Raw genomic sequence first — 24,164 nt, forward strand, 5'->3', positions numbered from 1 at the left:
TAGTCAACTTTAGCATGGCTGTCCTAATTTTTTCACGACTGTACGGGGACTGCTTGAAAATCGTTGGACGATCGTTCTCAGTCAGTGTCGAGGTATATTTAAAGGATACATTGTGTGTAAATAAACAGTTTAAACTCACTACAAGCACATACAGTATTTGAACACAGCCTGTCTCTTTTCCTTTGGCAAGTGGCCATTGTGTAATACAGGTTTTGAATGGTGCAACCAAGCAGTTATTAAAAATGATAAAGCAACTGTCACTTTAAAGCAAAAACGTTTTCATGAGATGACATATCCCTTAAAGATAGGACAGAAGGTGTACTGGACTGTTCAGAGTCCAGAAACAGCAGGTCCAGTCTACTAAGCTTGGTAAATACACACGATAGTTGGTCTGAGAATCAAGAAGCAGAAACACTCGTAAGACGACGTACTGTTGTACGTCTTCTTATGTTGAGCTGCCTTTCTTTTATTATTTTACTAATTATTATATTGCCTCCAGCAGCAGAGGAAGGTTTGGTGCCTTCGCTCGAAGGCTCGATTCTTTAACAGAATCTGTCCGTGAACTCTGCCCACCCTATGATGACATAAACCTGTAGCCTCCTTTTGATTGGTTACTAAATGCATCGAAGGTCATCAGATACATCAAACAGGGTGTGAGTTTGACCTCTTGCATGCGTCGGTGTAAAAGCCGTTTTAAAAGAAAGCTGTGCGTGTTCTTTTATCTGCTTTGGATGAAAACAAAGATGGTATCGTCTGATTTTTAAGTTTCACTAAGTTAAAAAAAAAAGCTTTTCATTTTCCAGCTGCCGGTGTGATGAGCTTCAGTTTCCCTTTAAAAGATCAGTGCTGTTGGGCAAAGACCCACGGGAAGAACAGAGGATGTGTCGACATGTAGGGGAACAACGATGAAAATCCTTACTCTGCTAAAAAAATATATATCAAGAGTCTTCAGCCTGTGGCCAATGGCAGGAGTCTGTGCAGTTGATTGACAGGTAAGTCAGCCTACGGTCTTTGAGCGAGGCGGCTCTTCCCCTCCTCCTGTTCATTCAGCTTGAAGTGAGTGTAAGACAGGATACCTGCCAGAGTGCAGAGGATCCCCAATGCCTGAGTGTGAGGACAGAAAGACAGGGACAGAAAAGAGGGATTGGAGAAAATAATTGTGAGGTTGGAGCCAGAAAGTTGCCAGTTTAAAATCATCAGAGCAGCCCAGTGAGACTCACCTGGTTGAGGGACAGCGGGTCATGAAAGAGCAGGTATCCTCCAATCAGAGTGATGCAGAATTTAAAATGACCAAACATGTTGTAGCTGCAAAATAGGGTCAGGAGAACACCAACACGTATGAAACCCATTGAAAATAATTAAAGGTGCAGTAGGTAAGCCTTATAAAACTAACTTTCTGTCATATTTGCTGAAACTGACCCTATGTTCAAGTAGAACTACATGAAACAGGTAATTTAAAAAAAAAATCTGGCTCCTCTGGTACCACCTACAGCCTGTAGTGAGATTTGCAAAAATCCACCTCTCCCTGTTCAGATGCACCAATCAGGGCCAGGGGGGGGTGTCTAACTGCGTCTCAATCACTGCTCAGGCACACGCATTCATTCTCCCTTGTGGGGGGAGGGACTGAGAAGTTGTCGATGTTCAACTTTTTTGGCTAAGTCCTGGATCTTCACAATCCTACCTACAGCACCTTTAAATATCTAGAATAATAATAAGTAAATACTACCTGAAACCCCTTAACTGTCCCACAAACCGTCTGAAGAAGTTCTGAAACCCTTTTAGAGAAACCGGAAAGCTCTTCACAAAGCCATCAAATCAGATCACCAAGGACACCTTCCAGGAGACCAGAATCCCCCCAAGAAACCCTTAAACCCCTTAAATCCCCATGAAAGACGACCAAAGACCTCCTCGAGAACAGCAGAAATCTTCTTCAGAAGTTCTGAAACCCTTTCAAAGAAACCAGAAAGCACTTCACCTAACCGTCAAATCTCCCAGAGATCAACAAAGATCCTAAAAACCCTTAAATCCACCATTAATATGAACAAAAACCTCACCAAGAGGTTCTGAAATCTGTTTAAAAAGATCAGAAAGCTCCTTACAGCGCTATAAAACCTTCCCAAGAAAAACCAAAACCCCTTAAATTCCTCCTTACCCAACAGAGTCCTTAAACCTCTTCAAGAAGGCCTCACACCGGCCAAAAAGAACGTCGAACTTTACAGACTAACAGGCTTCTCAGAAAAACCTTGAGGAGCCTGTTAAACACCCTTCAGACCCCCAAAAGTCTCTTTGGGCTCCCATATATTGCAGGATACGTGACAGCCGAGGTGTTTCCAATGATCCAGTAGATGGACAGGTTGACCAGGAACGCCACCACACCCGAGAACAGCACCGTCACCTAGGCAACAAGAAGAGAACACTGTTACCCCAGCTACATGACAATGTACAAAATCATCAAATAAAGCAAGTTGCATATTGTTCGTATGTTCAAACTAAGCCTAGTTGTAAGGCACGTGTTTATAACACACATACATTTGGCGTGTGTGTGTGTGTGTGTGTGTGTGTGTGTGTGTGTGTGTGTGTAGTTGAGTCTGACCAGAGCAGGTAGAGACCAGGGTCCAAATATTCCTCCGTCTCCAGTCAGCGGCTCAAACACGGGAACAACGCAGAGCAGGAAGCCCGATGACAGAGGAGCCTGACGGGACAGTCACTGTGTTAACATTACTGTCATTACATTGACATTATGGATTCATACAAACTACTATGCTACTATTACAGTCAAAGTATTAATATTCAGGGATGTCTTGAGCTGAGCTGCACTGTATCAGAGCCAAGGTATGCATCATTGATTTGTTTTGATCAAGTCCCACATAAAGATCAACAAGTACTAAGTCAAGTCCCAAAAGAAGGGTAACAAATCCCCAATCAAGTCCTAGATCACAATCAACAAGCCCCAGGTAAAGACCAACAGGTCCAAAGTCAAGGCCAACAAGTCCCAAGTGAAGGGGAAACAAGTCACAAAGCAAGTCCCAAGTCAAAATCAAAAGGACCAACGTCAAGTCCTAAGTGAAGACCAAGAAGTCCCAAATCAAGAACAAGTCCCAAGTGAAGACCAAAGATAAGGAGAACAAGTCCCAGGTCAAAACCAAGAAGTCCCAAATCAAGTTCTAGGACAAAACCAACAAGTCTCAAGTCAAGTCCCAAATAAAGAACAAGCCCCAAGTCAAGTTCTAAGTGAAGACCATCAAGTCCCAAGTCAAGTTCCTTGTCAAGGCCAACAAGTCCCAAGTAAAGGGGAACAAGTCCCAGGTCAAAACCAAGAAGCCCCAACTAAAGTTCTAAGTCAAGACTGGTAAGTCATAGTAGCAGTTTAACCAGAAAGCTAACTGTGAGCATGACTAAGGTGGTGTAGACTGTGCAGCATTGTAGCAGAGAAAACAAACTAATATGACTCTAGTATATTGAGTACTAAGTGACCCTGGTACGGTTACATTCACTCACAATATAATTTGTAGTTACAGTATCAATGTTAAATTATTAGTCATACCTGATAGTACAGAAGCTGCATGGAGTTCACCTGGAGCTCATGTTGTTTAGCTCCCACCCACTGAGAGAGAGAGCGAGAGACAGACAGAGAGACAGAGAGAGAGACAGAGAGACAGAGAGAGAGAGAGACAGAGAGAGAGAGACAGAGAGACAGAGAGAGAGAGAGACAGAGAGAGAGAGAGACAGAGAGAGAGAGACAGAGAGACAGAGAGAGAGAGAGACAGAGAGAGAGAGAGAGAGAGACAGAGAGAGAGAGAGACAGAGAGAGAGACACACAGAGAGAGACAGAGAGAGAGAGACAGAGAGAGAGAGAGAGAGAGAGACAGAGAGAGAGAGAGAGACAGAGAGAGAGAGACACACACACACAGAGAGAGACAGAGAGAGAGAGACAGAGAGAGAGAGAGAGAGAGACAGAGAGAGACAGAGAGAGAGAGAGAGACACACACACAGAGAGAGACAGAGAGAGAGAGACAGAGAGAGAGAGAGACAGACAGAGAGAGAGAGAGACGGAGAGAGAGAGAGAGAGACAGAGACAGAGACAGAGAGATTTATTTTATTCTTGTTAATTTTAGAGCCCAACCGAATTTTTAAGGCCAATATTGATACAAATATTTGGTGATTTAAAAATCTGATATTCCGATATATCGGTCGATATATGTAATAATAAACATCCACAAACGCGTAACAAAACATAACCAGATTTCCCCAACATTAGTTATTTGTAGTTATTTATGAGTCCTCACTAAAATAATATAATGCAGTTTAAAAATAAACTTGTTTGTTTTATTGTCATAACAGAACAGAGGAACATCAAAATATATTAAAGTTCTGACAAATCAAATGTATAAAAATACAAACTTAAGATATGAAACTTAAAGGGTTAAACACGAGTGTTGCCAACAGAGACGTTGTAGAGCGCCCTCTGGTGGACAGACTATACAACGCCAACACTCACAACATGGTTGAAGGGGGTTTCGTCCGTTTGTATTTTATTTTTTAAATATTCATTTATCGACCATTATAAATGCCTAATATCGGCCCGCCGATATATCGGTGGGCTCTAGTTAATTCCACACAAACCACTTTGTCTTTCTTGTCTCCGAGACGTTTTGATCGTCTGTATGTTTACTCACCACTTGGTAAAGCGACGTCACCAAAACACCCAGCGTTGCAAACACCGTCCCCAGCAGGTTGAACCTCACATCAAAGTACGAATTCAATATAACCCCTAATGTGATGGGCACCTGGAGAAGCAGACAGGTAGAAGTTCAACAAAACCACCTTTTACAGCTCATCACCATGTCATCAATTACAGAAAGCTTTTACTACAACACAATGGGGTTGGGCAGCAGAACTCCAGAAGACTACGGTAACAGCTTTAACCAGCTACTACATTCAGATTACTGCAACAGCAAAGGTGTTAAACTTTGTACGGCTGTCCCCAATATCTGTTTTTGTGCTTCGAAGCTTCGGTACTAATCAACAGCGAATATTCAAAGCTTCGGTAGTGGCGGCAATGGAGGCCTGGGCAATATATTGATATTATATGGACATCGATATATGAGACTAGATATAGCCTTAAAATTTGGATTAGTGATAGACCGATTTTATCGGCCGGCCGATATATCGGGCCGATATTTGCATTTTTACGTGTATCGGCATTGGCCGATACGCGGCTGCTGCATTCGCCGATAGTTTTTTCCCGGCATTATTTACGGACAGGCGTCCACAGGCAGCTCTGTGTTGCTGGAGACGCTGCAGTTCACGTGCAGACCATGCACTGCCCCTCCCCCACTAGCAGAGTGCTGGTAGTCTTAAATTACAAATCAAGCACTTTATTTCAATGGCTACTTTTCAGGTTTATTGTTTTCTTAAATTATTTAAAAGTGTTGACAAAGGACATTTTGTGATGACCTGATTATATCTGTCTTATAATATGTCAGCAAGCAATGCATCATCAAGGCTGTGTTGTAGATGTTGATGAAAGCCTTTTACCCTTGCACAGTTAACCATATATATGCAGTGCACCCATCCATATGATGCACACATCATTTGGGTGATATGAATGTAAGATGATTGCAGAAGTGACACTGATCTGTGTTTTTGTTTATTAGTTTTAAAGAAATGGCAGAGCAGATTCTGAAAACAAATCCAGTGTGGCAGGGTTTACATGTTTAGGATGTAAATTGAGGGAGCAAAAGCAGTATCGGCTCCAAATATTGGCTCAAGAAAATCGGCAGCCCGTTTCGGTCATCGGCCAAGGCTGATGAAAAAAAATAAAATAAAACTCGGTATCGGCACTAAAAAAATCCATATCGGTCAATCCCTAATTTGGATATCGTGATATGAAAGTATTGTCTTCTCATGGTTTTACAGGCTGTATACGGTAAAGTGATAAAGTGAGTGAAGTGACATTTTCGGAACTTAACAGACATACTAGCTGTTCTGTTATTTTCCTTTACCCACTTAGTCATCATATCTACATCATTGATGATTATTTATCTAAAATCTCAATGTGTACATTTTTTGTGAAAGCACCTAGAGTCAACCCTACAATATTGCGGCAATATCGACATTGACGCATTTGGTCAAAAATATCGTGACATTTGATTTTCTCCATATCGCCAAGCTCTACGGCCACGGGGCATGTTCAGACCAACAAAAGCAATTCGCCGCAGGGTTGTGGAGCGGCGCGAGTGTGATTTAAATGGCTCATTTTTGTGACGTCCTGTTGTGTTATTTAACCCCTCAATGCAGCACAAGTAGACTTTATATTTCACAATTATTGTTTTCCATCAGATTGTTTTTAGATCTCGACATTTCCGACCGCTCTCGGCAGCAGCTTCATTTCACAGAGAAAAAGAGCAAGAAAAGAGACAGAGCGACGGTACTTTGTTGTTGCAGGAAACAGTCAGCTGTTCCACAAACTCCCGGGCAGTTCAGTGCTTGTGTTTGGTGTTGTAAAACGTTCTTGTTGCAGAGATAGAGGCAGTGATGTTTCCCGTTTCCTGTACGAGACTCTCATGCTGCGTTCCAGACACAATTTTTAGCCCGTAAGTTACGGCTTCAAGTCACGACTCACGACTTGGTAGTGTTCCAGGCAAAGTCAAGACAAACTCTTCTAGCTAGCGTTAGCTAGCGGCTACCTAACGTTGACGTTAGCTAGCGCATGCTGATACTAGCGATTTCTAGTCGGCGACATATTTTGGGCTTCATTTAATAAACATAACCTGTAGTAGTACACAATCGTATGGGTATTGTTTTGATGACAATGTGCGGAATTACTTTACGTTGCCTATTTATTTCTATTTCTCTCTGTTAATCACTGGCGTCTGTACAGCATCAACAGGGGGCGCCATTGTTGTTAATGTGTGTGTGACGTCAAAAACTGTAACTGGGAGTACAATGACCTGGTACGAGTTCACAGGTAGTAAGTTATGGGTTTGACTGCCGTTCCAGGGCACTTTCACAGGCAGAAGGTTGTGAAAACACGAGTTACGGGTTGCCTGGAACGCAGCACCACGCCTCAAAACACACTGACAAGTCTGATCGGCGGTTACATGACTGGCCACCGCAGCGTGACATCGAGTTGCGTTTCTCCAAAAGTTGAATCTATCTTAACTTTATTACAGCATTGAAGGAAAAACAAAACAAAAACTGATCCAGCCCTAAACTTTCCTTACCAGTGTCAGTTTAATCTTGGTGGAGAAGGTCTTCTTGTAGTAGGTGGTCTGGATGAGGATGATGACGGGTGTGGTCATGGCTTTAGCCAGCTGGTACGTTCCTATTGAGTTGTTCTGCAGGGAAAGGTTGGTGAAGGCCACAAACCCACAGAAGCTCAGAGCCAGCCACACAATCCTGCGAATGGGAAGGCTTTTTGGAGAGAAAATGTCCATTCTGTTACAGATGTAGAGTCCCAGCCAGGTGACCACAAAGTGAACGAGGGTCAAGGTCATGTTGGGGAAGCCATAGTGTACGTAGATCCACTTGTTGATAAAAACAATGCAGATGGAGGACAGCAGGTTGACCAGCAGGCCGGCGATGATGCGCCTGTTGGATGAGAAATTTAACAGCATCCCAGCCATGGTTCTGGAGGTCTCCTAGCTTAGCTTACCCAAGCAGAGCTTTGTCTAATTTAGCTGAGATAGTTGTTCACACTGCAAAAACAAGAGAAAGTGAATGTTAGGAAGTCGAAAAACTTTATGTTCAAACTCTAACATGATCATTATTATGTTATGTTTACAGTAGGGACGCTCGATTATGGAAAAAAAAAATAATCACGATTATTTCGGTCAATATTGAAATCACGATAATTTAACACGATTACTCGTTGACTTCTGGAAAGATGTTGCAATTATTGAACTTAAACAGTGAAAAAAGTTAAATAAATCAACAGTATAAAAACCTGCCTTCATACTGTTCCTATTGAAACTTTATTTTTTCATTCAGAACACAAGAGAAAATAAGAGTTTACTTGCAAAACGTAATGAGCTAAATAATTGTTTTTCTCGATTATTCAGTTTTTGTGATCATGGGAGTTGAAATCATAATCACGATTAAATTTCAATTAATTGCACAGCCCTATTTTACAGGCCCTTTATGTAAAAGCTATAGTGCAAAACTGCTGTGTTTTCAACATACCCACATGTGTGGTAGTACTTAAGTAAAAGGAGCAACACTACAATATACAATACTTTGTTACAAGTAAAAGTCCTGCATTCACAACTAAGTAGTACATAAGTATGGTCAGCAAAATGCAGTAAAGGTACCAAAAGTAAAAGTACTCACTGTGCAGCATAATTGCCCATTTTAGTGTTTATGTTAAAGCTGGTGAATGTAAAGCTAAGATTAACTACTTTATATACGTTGGCAAAGGTAGAAATTACATGTACTCAAGTTCTGTACTTAGGTACACATTTGAGGTACTTTATGCTTCTGCCTTAATACATTTCAGAGGGAAATATTGTACTTCTAACTCCACTACATTTATAGCTACAGTTAAAAGTTACTTTAACAAGTTAGATGAGTTTAGAAAATATGATATAAGTAGTTTGCATTAGCTTCACTTCCACCATTGTATAGCATAAGATTGCTGCTTAAATAGCAATATATGGGAGTACAACGCAATAATATAATAATTTAACACTGAATTGGGCAATTTTGCTGGCAGTATTTGTGTTCTATATAATACAATAGCATCTAAAATATTGTGGAGTAACAATAAGGTGGTAGCCTAGAATAAAATGGTTATTCTCAAGTAAAGTACAAGTACCTCAAATGAATACTTACGTCCAGTATTTGAGTAAACGTGCTTCATTACTTCCCACTACTGTTTTACCAATCTGTAAACTAACTAACACAGGTAGGGGAACATTTTGCGGTTTGTAACGGTTGACGGTAAAATAGCAGTTTTTTTAATGAAGTTTGGCGTGAGTCAGTAATGGAACTAGTTAACTGAGGTTAAACCGTAAATGAAAAGCTTAAATGGCGTGTGTTATTGTTGGTTAACACGGCATAATAGTTTTAAGATCTTTAAGATCTTTAGTTTTAAGACCGTCTATTTGTCTGTCTCTCTGCTGTCCGTCTGTCTTTCTCTCATTCTGCCACGCAATAAGAAAAGTTTACCTGGGGTCTCCATCTTTCCATCTGTCTCCCCTGCTTCTCTTCCTCTGCCTGTCTCGCTCGCTCCGGCCAAACAAACAACCTGTGAGTTAGCGTCTCTCCCCGGCAGTCGAAGCTCCAGTCCCGGCCTTAAAAGTGACGAATCCCCGCTACTGTCCTGGAGGATTTTCTTACTCGCTCTCCGGCAGAATACAGCCGTAATTTCTGGTTACAAACAGCCCCGTGTGTTCCTGTTTCCTCCGTGTATAACGACGTTTAACGTGCGTGTATTGAGCAACATCGGCCGCTAGCGGACTGGAGGGGGAATCATCTCTATAACAACAGACGACTCCATCCACTCAGAAAACTGCGACAGCTAAATCCAGACAGGAAAAAAAAAATGAAAATATAGATAATAAAATAATCAAATATCACAGTAAGGGCTTACTGTGTCTGGTATGATGTGAACATTTCTATTTTCTTTTTATTATTGCTCTGCATGTTTATAAATTATCTTAATAACTTTGTAATTTGAATCCTATATTCTCTTTTTAGAGTGACAACAAGTGTCTTGTTTTGTCTCGAAGGGGAATTCTCACTATTTTCTGTACTTGTACAAAGCAAAATAAAATAATCCTTCATTTAAGAAACATTTTCAATGATTTTTTTCAAACGACTTTTACTTGTAACATAGTATTTGTACAGGTTTACATCTATGGGATTTCGTCCAGAATGCAGTAACACCGACCGACCTGTGGAGGGCAGCAGTGTGCCGCACAGCATCCAGTCTGCCGGGAATTCAAAAGAAAAGAAAGAAGAAGTAGAAGACTCACGTTAGCCTCGTGAAGCGGGAATTGACAGCCCACTATCATGGACTGGTAAATTACATTTCATAATTTTTAAACATTAATCAGCTTTGACACCCGGTAGTCATATTTCTAGTTCTGTATGTGAACCGTTGACTTGTTATTTAGCCGGCTAGTGCGGTTACTTTACTGTGCTTGCTAGCTGGAGGCTAACGATGCCGTTCATAGTCAGTGCGGATGCTAACCGGCTAATTTCTGGTTTGTGTTCTGTTGACATGTTTAACCAGAGCTGCAAATAACGTCTTTTTCAGTCAGTAGTTGCGCTAACTAACTACAGTTAGTGCTTGTTATGGATTACTCAAAGGTTAAATGAAATGCTATCGCCACTGAACAAACTACTAACAGCAGCTGTTTATAGTTGTTAGCTGCAGAAACTGCTGCAAACTGTTTTTAATCGGTAACGTTACACTGTCCCTATCAGTGAGTACTTTCAGGTGTTAATGAACAGTTAATCAACTAGATATTGATGCTATTGTGATGGAAAGCAACTAAGTACATTTACTCAAGTACAATTTTGAGGTACTTGAGTATTTCCATTTCATGCTTCTTTATACCACTACTTCACTCATTTATTTATTAACTTAAACTACTTTGCAGATTCTAAAGGTTATAAATACAAAATATAATCAACAAATACATTATGATATATTAGATTTATAATGTATACTTGTATACCCAGCAGTATAACAAGTAATTAAAATGAGCTACATCTTTACCAGCTGCAACATTAAAGTGATTAACACAATAATCCAAATGGGTCATTCTGCATGAGTACTTTCACTTGTACGTTAAGTATATATTTGATACTCATACTTTAGTACTTTTCCAATGCAGGACCTTTACTTGTAAAAGAGTTACAGTGCTACTTTACCAAAGTATAACTTCTTACATTGCAAGGAAAAAACTTTTTCTTCAGTTCCAAGCTCAACAAATAAAATCAGCCATAAAAGGTTCCTTCTCCTGAAACACAAACTAAAGTTTTTTTTATAGCTGTCCATCCACTCTTCACTAAATTATCAATAACATATAAAATAGACTTCATCCTCAATTACACCTGAATTGCATAACAAACATATTTTGTCAAATTTAGCTTTAGGCGAAGTTTCTCTACAAGTGATGTGTGTGAAGACAAAATCCAACATTGGTACAGATAAAAACAAACAAAAACACTTCTTTGTTCCACAATGAGAATTCAGTGCCAGGGACTCTTGGGAGTCATATTTGTTGTGTAGTTTATACACAAACACGTAAGTAGTACTCGTCTTGTCTTCCAGGGGTCAGAGTGAGCTGCTGTCTCCGGTGGTTCGAGATGAGGAGGTAACGGTCGCTGCGCGCCGGAGGAAGAAGGTGGCCTGTATCCTCAGAGAGAGAGAGAGAGAGAGAATCAACGTCGATATTGCAGTAATATTGTAGGGTTGACTATTGGTGCTTTCACAAAATATCTTCACAATGAGATTTTAGATACATAATCATCAATAATGTGGACACAATGACTAAGTGGGTAAAGGAAAATAACAGAACAACTAGAACAGTCTGGTAAAATTCAGAAAATTACACTTTACTGTAATGCTGCCTTTAAAACCAGGAAAAGAACATGTGTCATATCACGATATTACAATATCCCAAATTTAAGACTATATCCAGTCTCATATGTCGATATAATATCGATATATTGCCCAGCCCTACTTCAAATTCATTATCTTGAACTGGATTTGGACTTTTTATCAGAATTATACTACTTATTTGAAGACATTACCAGTATTGAGTAATACTGTCAGAACTGTCAGTGTTGTTGTTGTTTTCCTAACTGTTGGTCTTAGTCCCGTCACCCGGCAGTGGCAGCCCAGTTGTTTCCACAGCAACGCCAGCCCGCTCCCTGATGAGGAACACTCCTGCTTCACTGTTCAGACAGGCTGGTAGGGCACACACACACACACACACACACACACACACACACACCTACACACACACACCTGATTATTGATTACATCCTCTAAAATATCAAAGAGCTCCATATTTGACTAAATCCCCACTCTCACCTCATGTCTCTCTCTCAGTAACTCCCAGGTTTCCAGATGTTTCCACCATTTTGGCTCCAGGAGGTCGAACACCTCGGTACACACACACACCCAGAAAAGCCCTCAGCAGTATGGTGAGACACACACACACACACACACACACACACACACACACACACACACACACACAGGATGACAGAAACCTAACCTAACCCCAGAAGCATAAAGACACTGAGGCAACTGTCAGAAAGAGACTACTGAACTGTGCATATAATATGGCAACAATTTTAAAATAACAAACAATTGTCGAACCTCAGTTCAGTAAATTGGCATACCATGATAAGCCAATAATAATAATCCAAATTCATTCAGATAAAGGCTTTACATGATTAATATGACAGGTCTGGACCACTCATACGTTTAGTTCGTACCTAAGAGAACATTCGAGTTGGTGAATGCTACATGTCCTCTCACATCACTCCTGTAGTTGCATCTTAAAGGTCCAATGTGTAGGAATTTCTCCCATCTAGCGTTGAGATCACGCCACGCAGTTCAAAGTACGTATTACAGCTACGGAAGCCTTCACGCTTCAAAAAGCCGGTCTCTGGGTGAAGAAGAAGACTTCTGTTCCTGAAATTTGGATTTTGAATACGTGTGGTCCTCCATGTTTCCTTCTTCAAACTTGCCGGGGGCTGGGAAGCTACGATACCCATTAGCAGCATTAGCAGCACCTGTGAGTTTATTATGTGACAGCGAAAACACGAAAGCTGGAGCAGTATGTCCTGTATGTCCCTTACGGGCTAACGTATTTCAAGATGGAGCATGAATATGGAGCGTCTACCCCAGTTCATGCACATGTAAAATTTCAAGCCAATGGGAATACTTGGAATTGATGGTGGTGGTAAATATTCATGAAAAAGGACAAGTTTGTTGAACGGGCAACACAGATTTTGATAATGAACAACTAAACACGTTACACACTGGACTTTTTTCTTTTTAAGAACAAATGTGTTTGTAAGAGTGATTCTCGCATGGGTCTCAATCTTGTAGAACAACAAATCTGTCAATCATGGCATAAATAGAGAGAAGTTAAATCCACGATTAACTTTAAAATGATGTCTATGTGTGTAGAATTTGGATGACAGTGATTGGACCAACAGCATGTACATCTCCCCTGTTTCGGGAATGGATAACTCCAGCTTCTTCTCAGACGACACCGCCAACCTTAGCTCCGCCCTACTGAAGGAGGACGACCCTGGCGAGGCCGGTGAGTGACACAAACGCTCCCAAGCCTGCTCCGTTACCGTGCAGTGTTAGTTTTTACAGCACTCCTGTTAACGCTGTCGTTTTTTAAAAATCTTTTCAGCGGCTGCCAGTCTTTTCCCAGAGTTCCTCGCCTCGCTTGTGAAGCACTCTTCCTCCGCGGTGTTTGAGCTGCTTGACGAATACCAGACACTTTGCCAGGAGAAGGTAGGCTTTGTATTATTATATTTCTGTTTAAAACAAACAAGATATTTAACATGTTAATTAGTGAGCTTCAGAGGTGCTGGTAGGTGGATTTTGTTACCTTTTAACGGAGCCTGTTTCCAGTCTTTTTGCTCAGCTAACCAGCCGATAACTGTAGCTTGACATTTAGCGCACAGACATGAGTGGTATCAATCTTCTCGTCTAACTTGTTTACATCACAAAATGAACTATTCCTTCTTAGCATGAAGACTGGAAGCAAGACGTGCCTAGCTTAGCATGAAGACTGGAAGCAGGGGGAAACGGCTAGCCTGGCTCTGTCCAAAGTTAAAAAGTACACCAGCACGTCTGACACTCACTAATTAATGTATTTATCTTGTTTTATTCTCCAAGAAGAGCACTTTGCTTCCTATTCACCCATTGGAACTATTCTGAAAAAATCTGTTGTTGGAAATTCAGTAGTGGAGGGAATTAACCAACTACTATTACAGTTGAACTACGAAGGTGCTTGATTTCCTTTTTAATGCTACTTCATACTGGACTCCACCACATTTCTGAGGTGAATATTGTACTTTGTGCCAGGGTTTCCGCGGGGTCTTAAAAAATCTTAAATTATAAGTATTGTGTTCTAGGTCTTAAATAATATTCCTACGTCAATGTAACGCTACCTCTAATGCTCATTCAAATGTTCCCGCAGCGCTTTAGAATTTTTTTTCTTTTTTTTATTCTGTGGTGTTGTAGTTCTTTCAGTCGCTTGTCCAAATATAATTGGCTGTATTAGGACTACAAATGAGACCAACATGCAACTTATATTGCAGCCAATCTAGGAACCAGTCATATAATGCCAATGAGGAAATCAGGGAATTGTTTCAGACAATGTTTCCGGACTCTGACATCTGACTTTGTTTTTGAAGTCGTGATATAGGTCTTACATTTCATTCATAATGGTCTTAAAAAGGTCTTAAAAAGTCTTAAATTTGACTTGGTGAAACCTGCAGAAACCCTGTAACTGACTGCTCAGTTCAGTCACTCACCGTCTGTCCATCACCGTATTTAAGGTGGACGTACTGCAGTCTGTGGTCCTCAGAGCGGGTCAGAACAGTAAGACAGCAGGAGTCCACTGGCTGCTGCAGCAGGAGAACTGCACCTGGAGACTCATCACGTCACTGTACAGGTACCTCTCCGACTGATCGTACCTGTACCTGTCTGTCTGGCTGGCTGTCCACTTGTCTCTGATCATCCGTCTGTTTCTGCAGGGACCGGGTCCAGTTGGCGCTGGAAGATGATATCATGACAGACATGGTTGTGAGTGACAGTTCATGAGACTTTCAAACACAGGCACACACTCTTGGAAACTCTTGCTTACCTGGGTTAGGGTTTTTAGGTTTAGGGTTAGTTATTAATCGATTAGTTGTCAACTCTGAAATGAAATGCCAACTATTTCAATATTCGATGAATCGGTTTGAGTCGTGTTTTATGAAAAAAGTAAAAATTCTCTGATTCCAGCTTCTTAAATGTGAATGTTTTCTAGTTTCTTCACTCCTCTGTGACGGTAGTCCATATCCACGACGGTCCACTTTTTTCGGCCGGATGTCCGTTACCTTCCGCTTTCTTTGTGTTGTAATTCTAAACTCTGGTGGATTTGTGAGGACTATGGTTAACTGCTCCTCAGATCTCTGCAGGGTAAATCCAGACAGCTAGCTAGACTATCTGTCCAATCTGAGTTTTCTGTTACACGACTAAAACTACTTTTGAACGTACACACGTTCCACCAAAACAAGTTCCTTCCCGAGACTATTTTGCAGAGGAACCGTGGCTCCGTCCGGCACCGCCCATGATGATTGTGATTGGCTTAAAGAAATGCCAATAAACCAGAGGATGTTTTCTCCCATCCCGGAATGCTGTGTGGACTAGCGAGACCCTCCTCTGCAGCGCTGTGGAGGAAGGTCTGGCAAAGCGAGACTACTGTGACAGTAAACTGAATATCTTTGAGTCGTGGACGAAACAAGACATTTGAGGACGTCATCTTGGGCTTTTGGGAAACACTGATCCACATTTTTTCACAATGTTCTGAAATTTTATAGACCGAACAACTAAACGATTAATCGAGGAAAAAAATCTGTAACAGAAAAATCGACAATGAAAATAATCCTTAGTTGCAGCCCTACACCTAAACTTAATACAGACACACACTCTTAACAACTCCTCCTGAATACACTGATCCTGAAGCCTGAATTGAACGCTGTAAAGATGTAGTTGTGTTTGTGTCTCTGTGTCAAGGTTCCCAGCGAGAGTGAGAAGGTTGTGGTGGAGCAGCTTTTCCAGCGGGATGCCGTCATACGTCAGAGTCAGGTGCGTACATTTACACTGGCTGTACCTGCTGCTTTTCCCTACAGCTGCCTACACTCGCAGTAAACCAAAGAGTCGATGAACACAATCATTCTGCATCGGGAGCGGGAGATAACGTCAACTGGAGGCAACCGCTAAATCAAGTTTGTTTTTTGTGTTTCAGCTGGTCGTTGATTGGCTGGAGAGCATTGCCAAGGATAAGATTGGAGATTTTTCAGACAATATAGAATACTACGCCAAAAATGTCTGCTGGTGAGTTCCTGTTTGTCTGTTTTAAAATATCAAGTCTACAGTTATGTGTATTAAGATCATCAGTGAGTTCCTGCTAAAGTAAAGTGTGTGTGTGTGTGTGTGTGTGTGTGTGTGTGTGTGTGTGTGTGTGTGTGTGTGTGTGTGTGTGTGTGTTTTTAGGGAGAATACACTCCATTCGCTGAAGCTGAGGAGAAAGAGCGGCACTGCCTTCACTGTTCCTCTGGTCACTGAGCTGGTAAGGCTGGTTACCTGGGCAGTAGTCTGGAACAGAAGTACATTTCCAGGATAAAGCCTGACATCCTGTCCCTCATCCCTCTGTGTGTTGCCTTTGCTGTTGCTCATAATCCCTTCGCTGCCGTCTACTTTACAGGCGAGGCACAGTTCATCTCGAACGAGCCTAATGTGTGTGTGTGTGCGTTTGTGTGTTCAGGACCCAGACGCTCCTTTCAGGCAACAGCGCCCCCTGGCTGACCTGGACAGAGAGGATGACGCCCGACTGCTGAAGAACCTGTTCAGCCTGATCAGAGCGGGGATGACCGAGGAGGTAGAGAGCGGAGGGAGGCGGGGGGCACAGATTAGGGTTCATGCTGTATTCAAAGGGCTGTGATTGGTTGTTTTTGTCATTTTGGTCTAACCATGGCGTGTGTGTGCGTGTAGGCTCAGAGGCTGTGTAAGCGCTGTGGTCAGGCCTGGAGAGCAGCGACTCTGGAGGGCTGGAAACTCTACCATGATCCCAACAGGACCTCAGGTGATCACTGACCACCAACGTGACCTGAGTGATGAACACGAGATTTCTTGTTTGCAGTCTGTAAGCGTGTCTATTAACCCGTCACCAACCAAGAGTTACCTCTTCCACCTCTCTCCGCAGTGAGTATAGAGTTGCAGCCCATTGAAGGAAACCCTCAGAGAGGAATCTGGAAGGCCTGCTGCTGGAGAATGGCTGAGGAGGTACAACACACACACACACACACACACTTGTAAATCTTCTTACATTCAGTAAAGCTGATACTGTGTACAGTGTGCAAATAAAACATTGATTACAGAACTGACTATAAAGTATTACCGTTGCTCTGTGTATTGAACTGTTGGCCAGTGCTAAGACAGTTTATTTACTTATCGATAATACTTACACATGATCACAAAACCACCACTGTTTGTTTTAAATGTAGGAAGTGTTTTCTTCTTTAGAACAATCTGCACGCGGGTACATTTTGTGACAAGACTTCAAAAGGAACAAAAGAATTCAACGTTAACTTGCTGCGTGTGTTTGTCTGTTTTAGGAGCAGTTAAACAGATATGAGAGAGCGATCTACTCCAGCCTGAGTGGAAACCTCAAACCGGTAATATAACGAGTTCGCATTTCTGTGTCTTCATGTGTGTGTGATTCTGTTTGTGTATATGTTATAGAGATGCACCGATTACAATTTTCTAGGCCGATTCCGATTTTCTTTGCGTTAGGCCAGCCGATACCGATTTTAGCCGATTCCGATTTCATTTTTTCTAACCACTTTACAGCACACACAAATATTTATTTTCTATCTTTTCTTTAATAGAACATTTTGCACAGAACATAGAACATTTTTTGAACAGATAGTGGATCACTATAAAATGGAACTATATAAATTACTCCTGGTGTGGGACATTCACACACATCTAAAGAGCAATGTTAGAACCATTTCCTTCTTTTCACATCCAATATCCAACTAAAAAAATGTGATTTTTGGTTTTTGGGGTCGTCCCTCCACGCCCTACTTTCTCCTTGCAGGTGTTGCATATTGCAAACTTGTTATCTTCTGCACACACGCTGAAGAATTCCCAAACAGCTGACATGTTGCAGGTTAATTCACGAGGTTCCTACATGTGGAGAATAGCGCCGACACGCGCTTCACTCCGCGAGGGGGTACGCACGACACACGGCGGAAAAGTTGAGAGAAAGGAAAAAGAGTCCGTGTGTGCGTGCGTCCTTGAGAACTGTAACTGGTATAACTTAACTTGACCGGCATGAAATCACCATATGTCAGACTGACCTACTGGTCGCCGGTCATGGCCGAGCAGGTGAAAACCGGCCAATTCCGGTCACCGGCCGGTCTATCGGCACATCTCTAGTTATTAATGATAGGACCGATCTGTCCATCTTCGCCTAGATTTAGGACCAGAAGTCAGCAGGGTTAGGGTCTGTGTTTGAATGTTTTGTCTGACCTACAGTCCAAAACCCAAATATATTCAGTTTGCATAAATATAAAACCGAGAAAAGCAGGAATTTCTCACATTGGAACCAGAAAATAATGTTTGAGTTTTTGATTAAACAACAATAATAGTTGCAGATTAATTGTATGCTAATCCACCTGATGAGAGTAGGTATACACTAACTGTGTGTGTGTGTGTGTGTGTGTGTGTGTGTGTGTGTGTTTGTGTGTTTGTGTGTTTGTGTGTCAGCTCCTGGCAGTGTGTGAATCATGGGAGGACTGTGTGTGGGCGCACTTCAAAGTGATGGTCGACTCGCTGGTCGAAAAGGAACTGATGTCATCGGGGATGGCCCACCAGGAAATGGACACGCTGCCACGGGAATACCTGGAGGCCAAGTACGACACACACACACACACACACACACACACACACACACACACACACACACACACACACACATACACATACACATACACACACATACACATGTTTGTTTCACTATCTTTGTGGGGACCCATCATTGACATAATGCATTCCCTAGCCCCTTACCCTAACCTTAACCATCACAACTAAATGCCTAACCTTAACCCTTACCCTCACCCTAACCATAACCTAATTCTAACCCTAATCCTAAAACAAAGTCTTAACCCTCAAACAGCCCTTTAAACTTGTGGGGTCCAGCATTTTGGGTCCCACAAGGCTGTGCAGACCCCACTACTGAATACTGTATTCCCCGGTTTTTGGACCCCACGAATATAGTAAAACAAGCACGCACACACACACACACACACACACACACACACACACACACACACACACACACACACACACACACACACACACACACACACACATATATACACACACACACACACACATTAGCAGTAACAAACACACCTTATATATTTCTGATGAGGTCACTGTCTTTCTCTCTCTGAAGTTGGACGATGGAAAAGGTGTTTGAGGAACTTCAGGCCTTAGAGTTGAAGGTGAAACTCGCACAATAACTGAATGTGATTGGTGAGTCACAGGACTGAACACACACACACATAAAACCAGCTTCTTTCTCTTTCTGTATGTGTGTGTGTAGAGGGTGTTGGAGGAGACAAAAGAGCATCACCATATCATCCAGAAGTTTGTCATCCTGGGAGACCTGGACGGTAAGACACCTCTGACCCCTGAAGAGGAATCTAATTTGAGATTCTGCTCTTTAACCAACACAAGAAGAAGAAAAAGAATACATTAATATTATTAATACAGTTTTCACTCCGCCTTAAAAATGTACTTATAAACCCAAAAAGACTGCTTCTATCCATAAACCGTAACCTTTTTCTCTCTCTCGGTTTCTCTCTCAGGTCTGTTTGAGGAGTTTTCTGATTGGCTGACAACCTCTAAGCCCCTCCCCTCCCACCTGCTGCGTTTCATGACTCACCTGCTGCTGTTTTTCCGCTCTCTGGGTTTGGCATTGAAGGTAAAGTAGATGAATAGATGAAACCTGTAGAGACCCTGTCTTGAGAATCAGTGTGTTTATTCAGATTTAGGAACAGTTCAGGGTGATGTCTGCTTACCGGTTTGTCTCTCCACCTCTTTCTCGCTCTCCCCAGGAGGAGGTGTGTGTGGATGTGCTGAAGGCGTACGTCTCCCTTCTGGTTCGGGATCAGCAGACCGACCTCGTGGCGAGGTACGTTAGCCAGTTACCCCCCGAGGTTGCCACCGTCGAGTACGCCGCTTTCTTGGAGACCGTCAACCAGCCGGAGATCCGGCCCCGCTGCCTGCAGCTCGCCACTGATGCCGGTAGAGATGGAAAATATTCAAGTTCAAGTTTCACTTTATTTATCCTTAGAAAAGGAAATGTAGTGTGCAGCAGGATGTCTAAAACACATACACAGAAGAAAAAAAAAGCACCACCAGATGCCAACAACATTGTAAACACAACACAGGACACACATCAACACATCAATGGAGACACTCCTTACTCCAAAACCAATGACAGAATCCAATTGGACAGTACACAGGTACATCTGTCATAATGAACGTGGACATGAATAAATAAATAAATAAATAATCACATACTGTATACAAATTTCAAGGGATGTCAATCAAGTGAATTCAGGTTCCTAATAGCCACAGGAATAAAAGAATCCCTGGCACGTCTAGTTCTTAACATAGGTAGCCTAAAACGGCGACCTGAGGGGAGCAGATTAAACTCCCCAAAGAGTGGGTGATCAGGGCAGTTTAAAATTTGGTTAGCCTTACCCCTGACCCGTTTATCATATATATGTTGCAGCTGTGGTAGATAGCTGTACCCCAACCACCTCAGACGCTACGTTTATCAGCCTTGTTAGCTTACGCTTGCTGATCATTGAAAGACCACCGTACCACACCACAATACAATATTGAAAAACGTCCACACCGATGCCGGTAAGACAACAAACGTCGTTACTCACTGACTGTTTGTTGTGTCTGTTTGCGTAGGTCTGGATGTCGCTGCGATAACCAAGCTGGTGGTGGAGACTGTGAGAGAGAGAGACGAAACCGAGTTTACACACCACAGCCAGACGCTGGAGATGGGAACTACAAAGGTACAGAGTAAAAAACAAACGATGGCATTCTTCCACAAGAACTGTGGCGACAACCTTTTGTCCACTATGAAAAAAAGTAAACAATAAAGTGTTAGAAACGAGTAAATAATGCCTTTTCTGGCAACTTTGCAACAGAACATAACAACTTGTCGCCATCAAAGATGGTGACAGTTGTACCTTCAGAAGACTTAGAAGACGTAAAATATTACAAATTGACAGATTGATACTCGAAAACTAGATTAAAATGTCTAAACTTTTGACGACTAAAACTATCGAGTAAAACTAAATCAAGTGTCAAAATTAGAAACATAGCTTTTTAGTTTGCATGTGTAGCGCTGGGTGGACTTACTGTGATGCTGTGCTCTGATAGGAGGACCTAAGAAAGATCGATGTCATCGATTGGCTGCTGTTTGACCCCGCCCATCGCGCCGAGTCCCTAAAGCAGTCCAATGCCATCATGAGGAAGTTTCTGGGTATTTTTTCTTTGTATTTTTGTGCATTTATTTATTTATACATCAGGGATGTCTCGAGTCTCTCCCGTCACTGACAGCGAGGACCATGATGCATTGCGTCTGTCTGACTGCATGTCTATCTGACTGTCTGTGCCTCTCTACAGCCGTGCAGAAACACGACGCAGCCAAGGCGGTGTTCTCTAAAGTTCCAGAGGATTCAATGAGGGAGATTTACTGCCAGTGGTCGGGGGGTCAGACCACGTCTCTACCTGCTGAGGACGAGAACGCCATCAGAGAACACCTGTGTATCAGAGCCTACCTGGTCCGTCCCCTTTCTCTGTCTTCATTTTATAAAAAGCATCAAGACTGATTTGGCTGTATTATGTGATAATAATATGTTAAAGGTGCTCTACGCGATGCCACGTGTTTTTTAGGCTAGAACATTTTTTGTCACATACAGCAAACATCTCCTCACTATCTGCTAGCTGCCTGTCCCCTGAACACACTGTAAAAAAACATCTCACTATCGGCTAGCTGCCTGTCCCCTGAACACACTGTAAAAAAACACGGTCTCTGTAGACAGCCCAGGCTCCACAAACAGCAACAAAAACAAACTGTGCCAACCTACACCACCAAACATAACAAACAGTCTTCCAGCCAATAACAGACAAGAAGGATTTGAGGGTGGGGGATGGGGGGTTAGTGCACGGAAGGGAGGGGGAGGGGACGGGATGAGGAGGAGGGAGGGGCGAGCTAGCCTCCGTTTTGTTTGACAATACTTCGAACGTCAACAAGAAGTGACGTCACCCAACATCGCTTAGAGCACCTTTAAAACGTAAAAATAATCAATATGGTAAACCTTATACCAGCAATGTAGCTGCAGGACTCCTTCAGTCGGTTCTGCAGGTTTATGATCTGAATGTGTCTTTTTTTTTTTTTTTTTTATTCGTCTCACAGGAAGCCCACGAGGCCTTCACTGACTGGTTCAACCACAGTAGCTCTGCGCCCCAGAAACCAGCACCTGCCCCTGAGGCCAAATTCACAGAGCGAGTAGCCAATGAGATGAGAGAAAAGGAGTACCAGGTATATACACACACACACACACACACACACACACACACACACACACACACACACACACACACACACACACACACACACACACACACACACCTGTAGATAGTTTTTATTTAAAAAAAAAAAATACTAATATTAATTTAATGCATTTTTTTATCAATACAGCTCATCTAGAATTATGAATAATTCAATATTATTCGGGGTCTCTGCCCAGTTACCAGTGTTGGAAGAAGTACTCAAATCTTGTACTTAAGTAACAGTTCCAGTACAACAATGAAAAAAATACTGTGTGTGTGTGTGTGTGTGTGTGTGTGTGTGTGTGTCAGGCCTCCCTGTCTGCCTGGTCGTGCCGTCTGGACGTTCTAACTGAAGATGTGAAAGAGAGAATCTACAACGTGCTGCTGTTCGTAGACGGAGGATGGATGATCGACAACAGACAGGTAAATGTTTACGACATGTGAACTGTACAATTAGGGCGTTTCTACTGCAGGAATTTTACAAGGAATTAAGAAACTTAACCTGTTTCGACCGAAGGAACCAGGGACTGAATTTAGTTCTCCAGGTGCTAAAAAAGGCCCCACGTATGTTCCTAGATTTGTTCCTTTGGTCCCATGGGGCTATTTATAGAAGTGAGAAATTGATCGTTTGCATGTTTAGTTGATAAATGGATTGGTTGGTTGCGTTTTCAGGATTCCGAGCCAGATTCAGAGCGCAGGCACCAGATGGCGGCGTTGCGCTCTCTGTGTCTGCCTCGCCTCACCTTTTTGCTGCTCAGCGTGCTGCAGAACTCCTCCAGACACCAGGAGGCGCTGCGACTCGCTGACATCATCTCATCTGACCAGCACCGCCTCTACCAGGTAACTTAAAGCGATTTTATTGATCCTGTACATTGAGTTAACTACACTCTAAACTACGTGTTTTTTCTGTATGTTCTGCAGTAAAGGATTTTTACGTTTATCTTTCCGAACATTACGTTTAGCGGTTTGATTAATATGGACCCTGTTCTTTGAGGTTCTTGTTTCTTTCGTTGATAATGTTGAACGTGGTCCGTTTGTTTCTTTCCACAAATTCAGGTTTTCTCTAAAGAGGAGCTGAGAAGGTTTCTCCTGAAGCTGAGGGAGTCGTCGCTCGCTCTATTGGACCGAGGACTCGATCCACTGGGCTACGAGTTACAGACATGAACACAGAAAATATACACAAACACACAAACACACAAACACACACACACACACACACACACGGAGCAGTGTTTGAATCACTGTTGTCTTTTTGTATTGTTAATCTTTTTTTGCAAAATAAAAGCCTGTGTTTCTCTGTAGTAGTTTTTTGTAAGCTTTATTTGAAGCAGTTCCTAATAATGCTGGTACTGTAGAGCTTTCACTGCTGCCAATCAAACTGCATGATAAGATTTAATTTTTTTGTTTTAAAATGCTAACAGACTTCAAAGACTATATACAGTTTAACAGTTGGGATATGGGTAAGTACTGATGCCATAAAGTATGAAATAAATGATCAGACTACAGTAAAAGCCACTAGAGAAAACGTTTTGTAATACGACGGACTATTAGGGCCACTGAATTAGCCAATTTATAATTTCACAGTGAAAAGTAATATTTAAGAGACAAATTTTGTAAGGAAAAATGAATGGGTGTCATAGAGGGAGAGAGTTCCTGAAACTACATTAACTGAGTTTTAAAAAATGTATTTGTTTATTTCACAATTTTTCTTAATTGATACCTAGGGGGAAATTCTCCTGTAACAGCAGCTGTTAGA

General features: G+C 42.1%; 2 protein-coding genes across 2 annotated transcripts; one reads left to right on the forward strand and one right to left on the reverse strand.

The window, feature by feature from the left end:
* Positions 1–47: 47 nt before the first annotated feature.
* Positions 48–9,426, reverse strand: slc35e3 (solute carrier family 35 member E3). Its single transcript, XM_031296958.2, has 8 exons — positions 9,169–9,426; positions 7,227–7,700; positions 4,677–4,787; positions 3,545–3,604; positions 2,594–2,692; positions 2,313–2,395; positions 1,221–1,305; positions 48–1,104 (listed from the first exon to the last, which is right to left on the reverse strand). Exons 2-8 carry the CDS (start codon positions 7,626–7,628, stop codon positions 1,003–1,005), a joined length of 942 nt encoding a protein of 313 aa, XP_031152818.1. The 5' UTR covers positions 7,629–7,700; positions 9,169–9,426; the 3' UTR covers positions 48–1,002.
* A 459-nt stretch (positions 9,427–9,885) lies between these two features.
* nup107 (nucleoporin 107) lies at positions 9,886–23,712 on the forward strand. The gene is made up of 28 exons (XM_031296962.2): positions 9,886–10,022; positions 11,285–11,364; positions 11,831–11,926; positions 12,068–12,162; positions 13,160–13,295; positions 13,395–13,498; positions 14,551–14,666; positions 14,749–14,797; positions 15,773–15,844; positions 16,005–16,093; positions 16,253–16,328; positions 16,524–16,637; positions 16,751–16,841; positions 16,962–17,041; positions 17,374–17,433; positions 18,530–18,675; positions 19,221–19,269; positions 19,371–19,440; positions 19,636–19,751; positions 19,885–20,074; positions 20,756–20,862; positions 21,233–21,335; positions 21,479–21,636; positions 22,272–22,397; positions 22,718–22,831; positions 23,081–23,248; positions 23,465–23,583; positions 23,620–23,712. The coding sequence occupies exons 1-27, from the start codon at positions 10,015–10,017 to the stop codon at positions 23,570–23,572; spliced, it is 2,721 nt and encodes a 906-aa protein (XP_031152822.1). The 5' UTR covers positions 9,886–10,014; the 3' UTR covers positions 23,573–23,583; positions 23,620–23,712.
* Positions 23,713–24,164: the final 452 nt, after the last annotated feature.

Source organism: Sander lucioperca, chromosome 20 (genome assembly GCF_008315115.2).
Source record: "Sander lucioperca isolate FBNREF2018 chromosome 20, SLUC_FBN_1.2, whole genome shotgun sequence".
NCBI classification, from domain to species: domain Eukaryota; kingdom Metazoa; phylum Chordata; class Actinopteri; order Perciformes; family Percidae; genus Sander; species Sander lucioperca.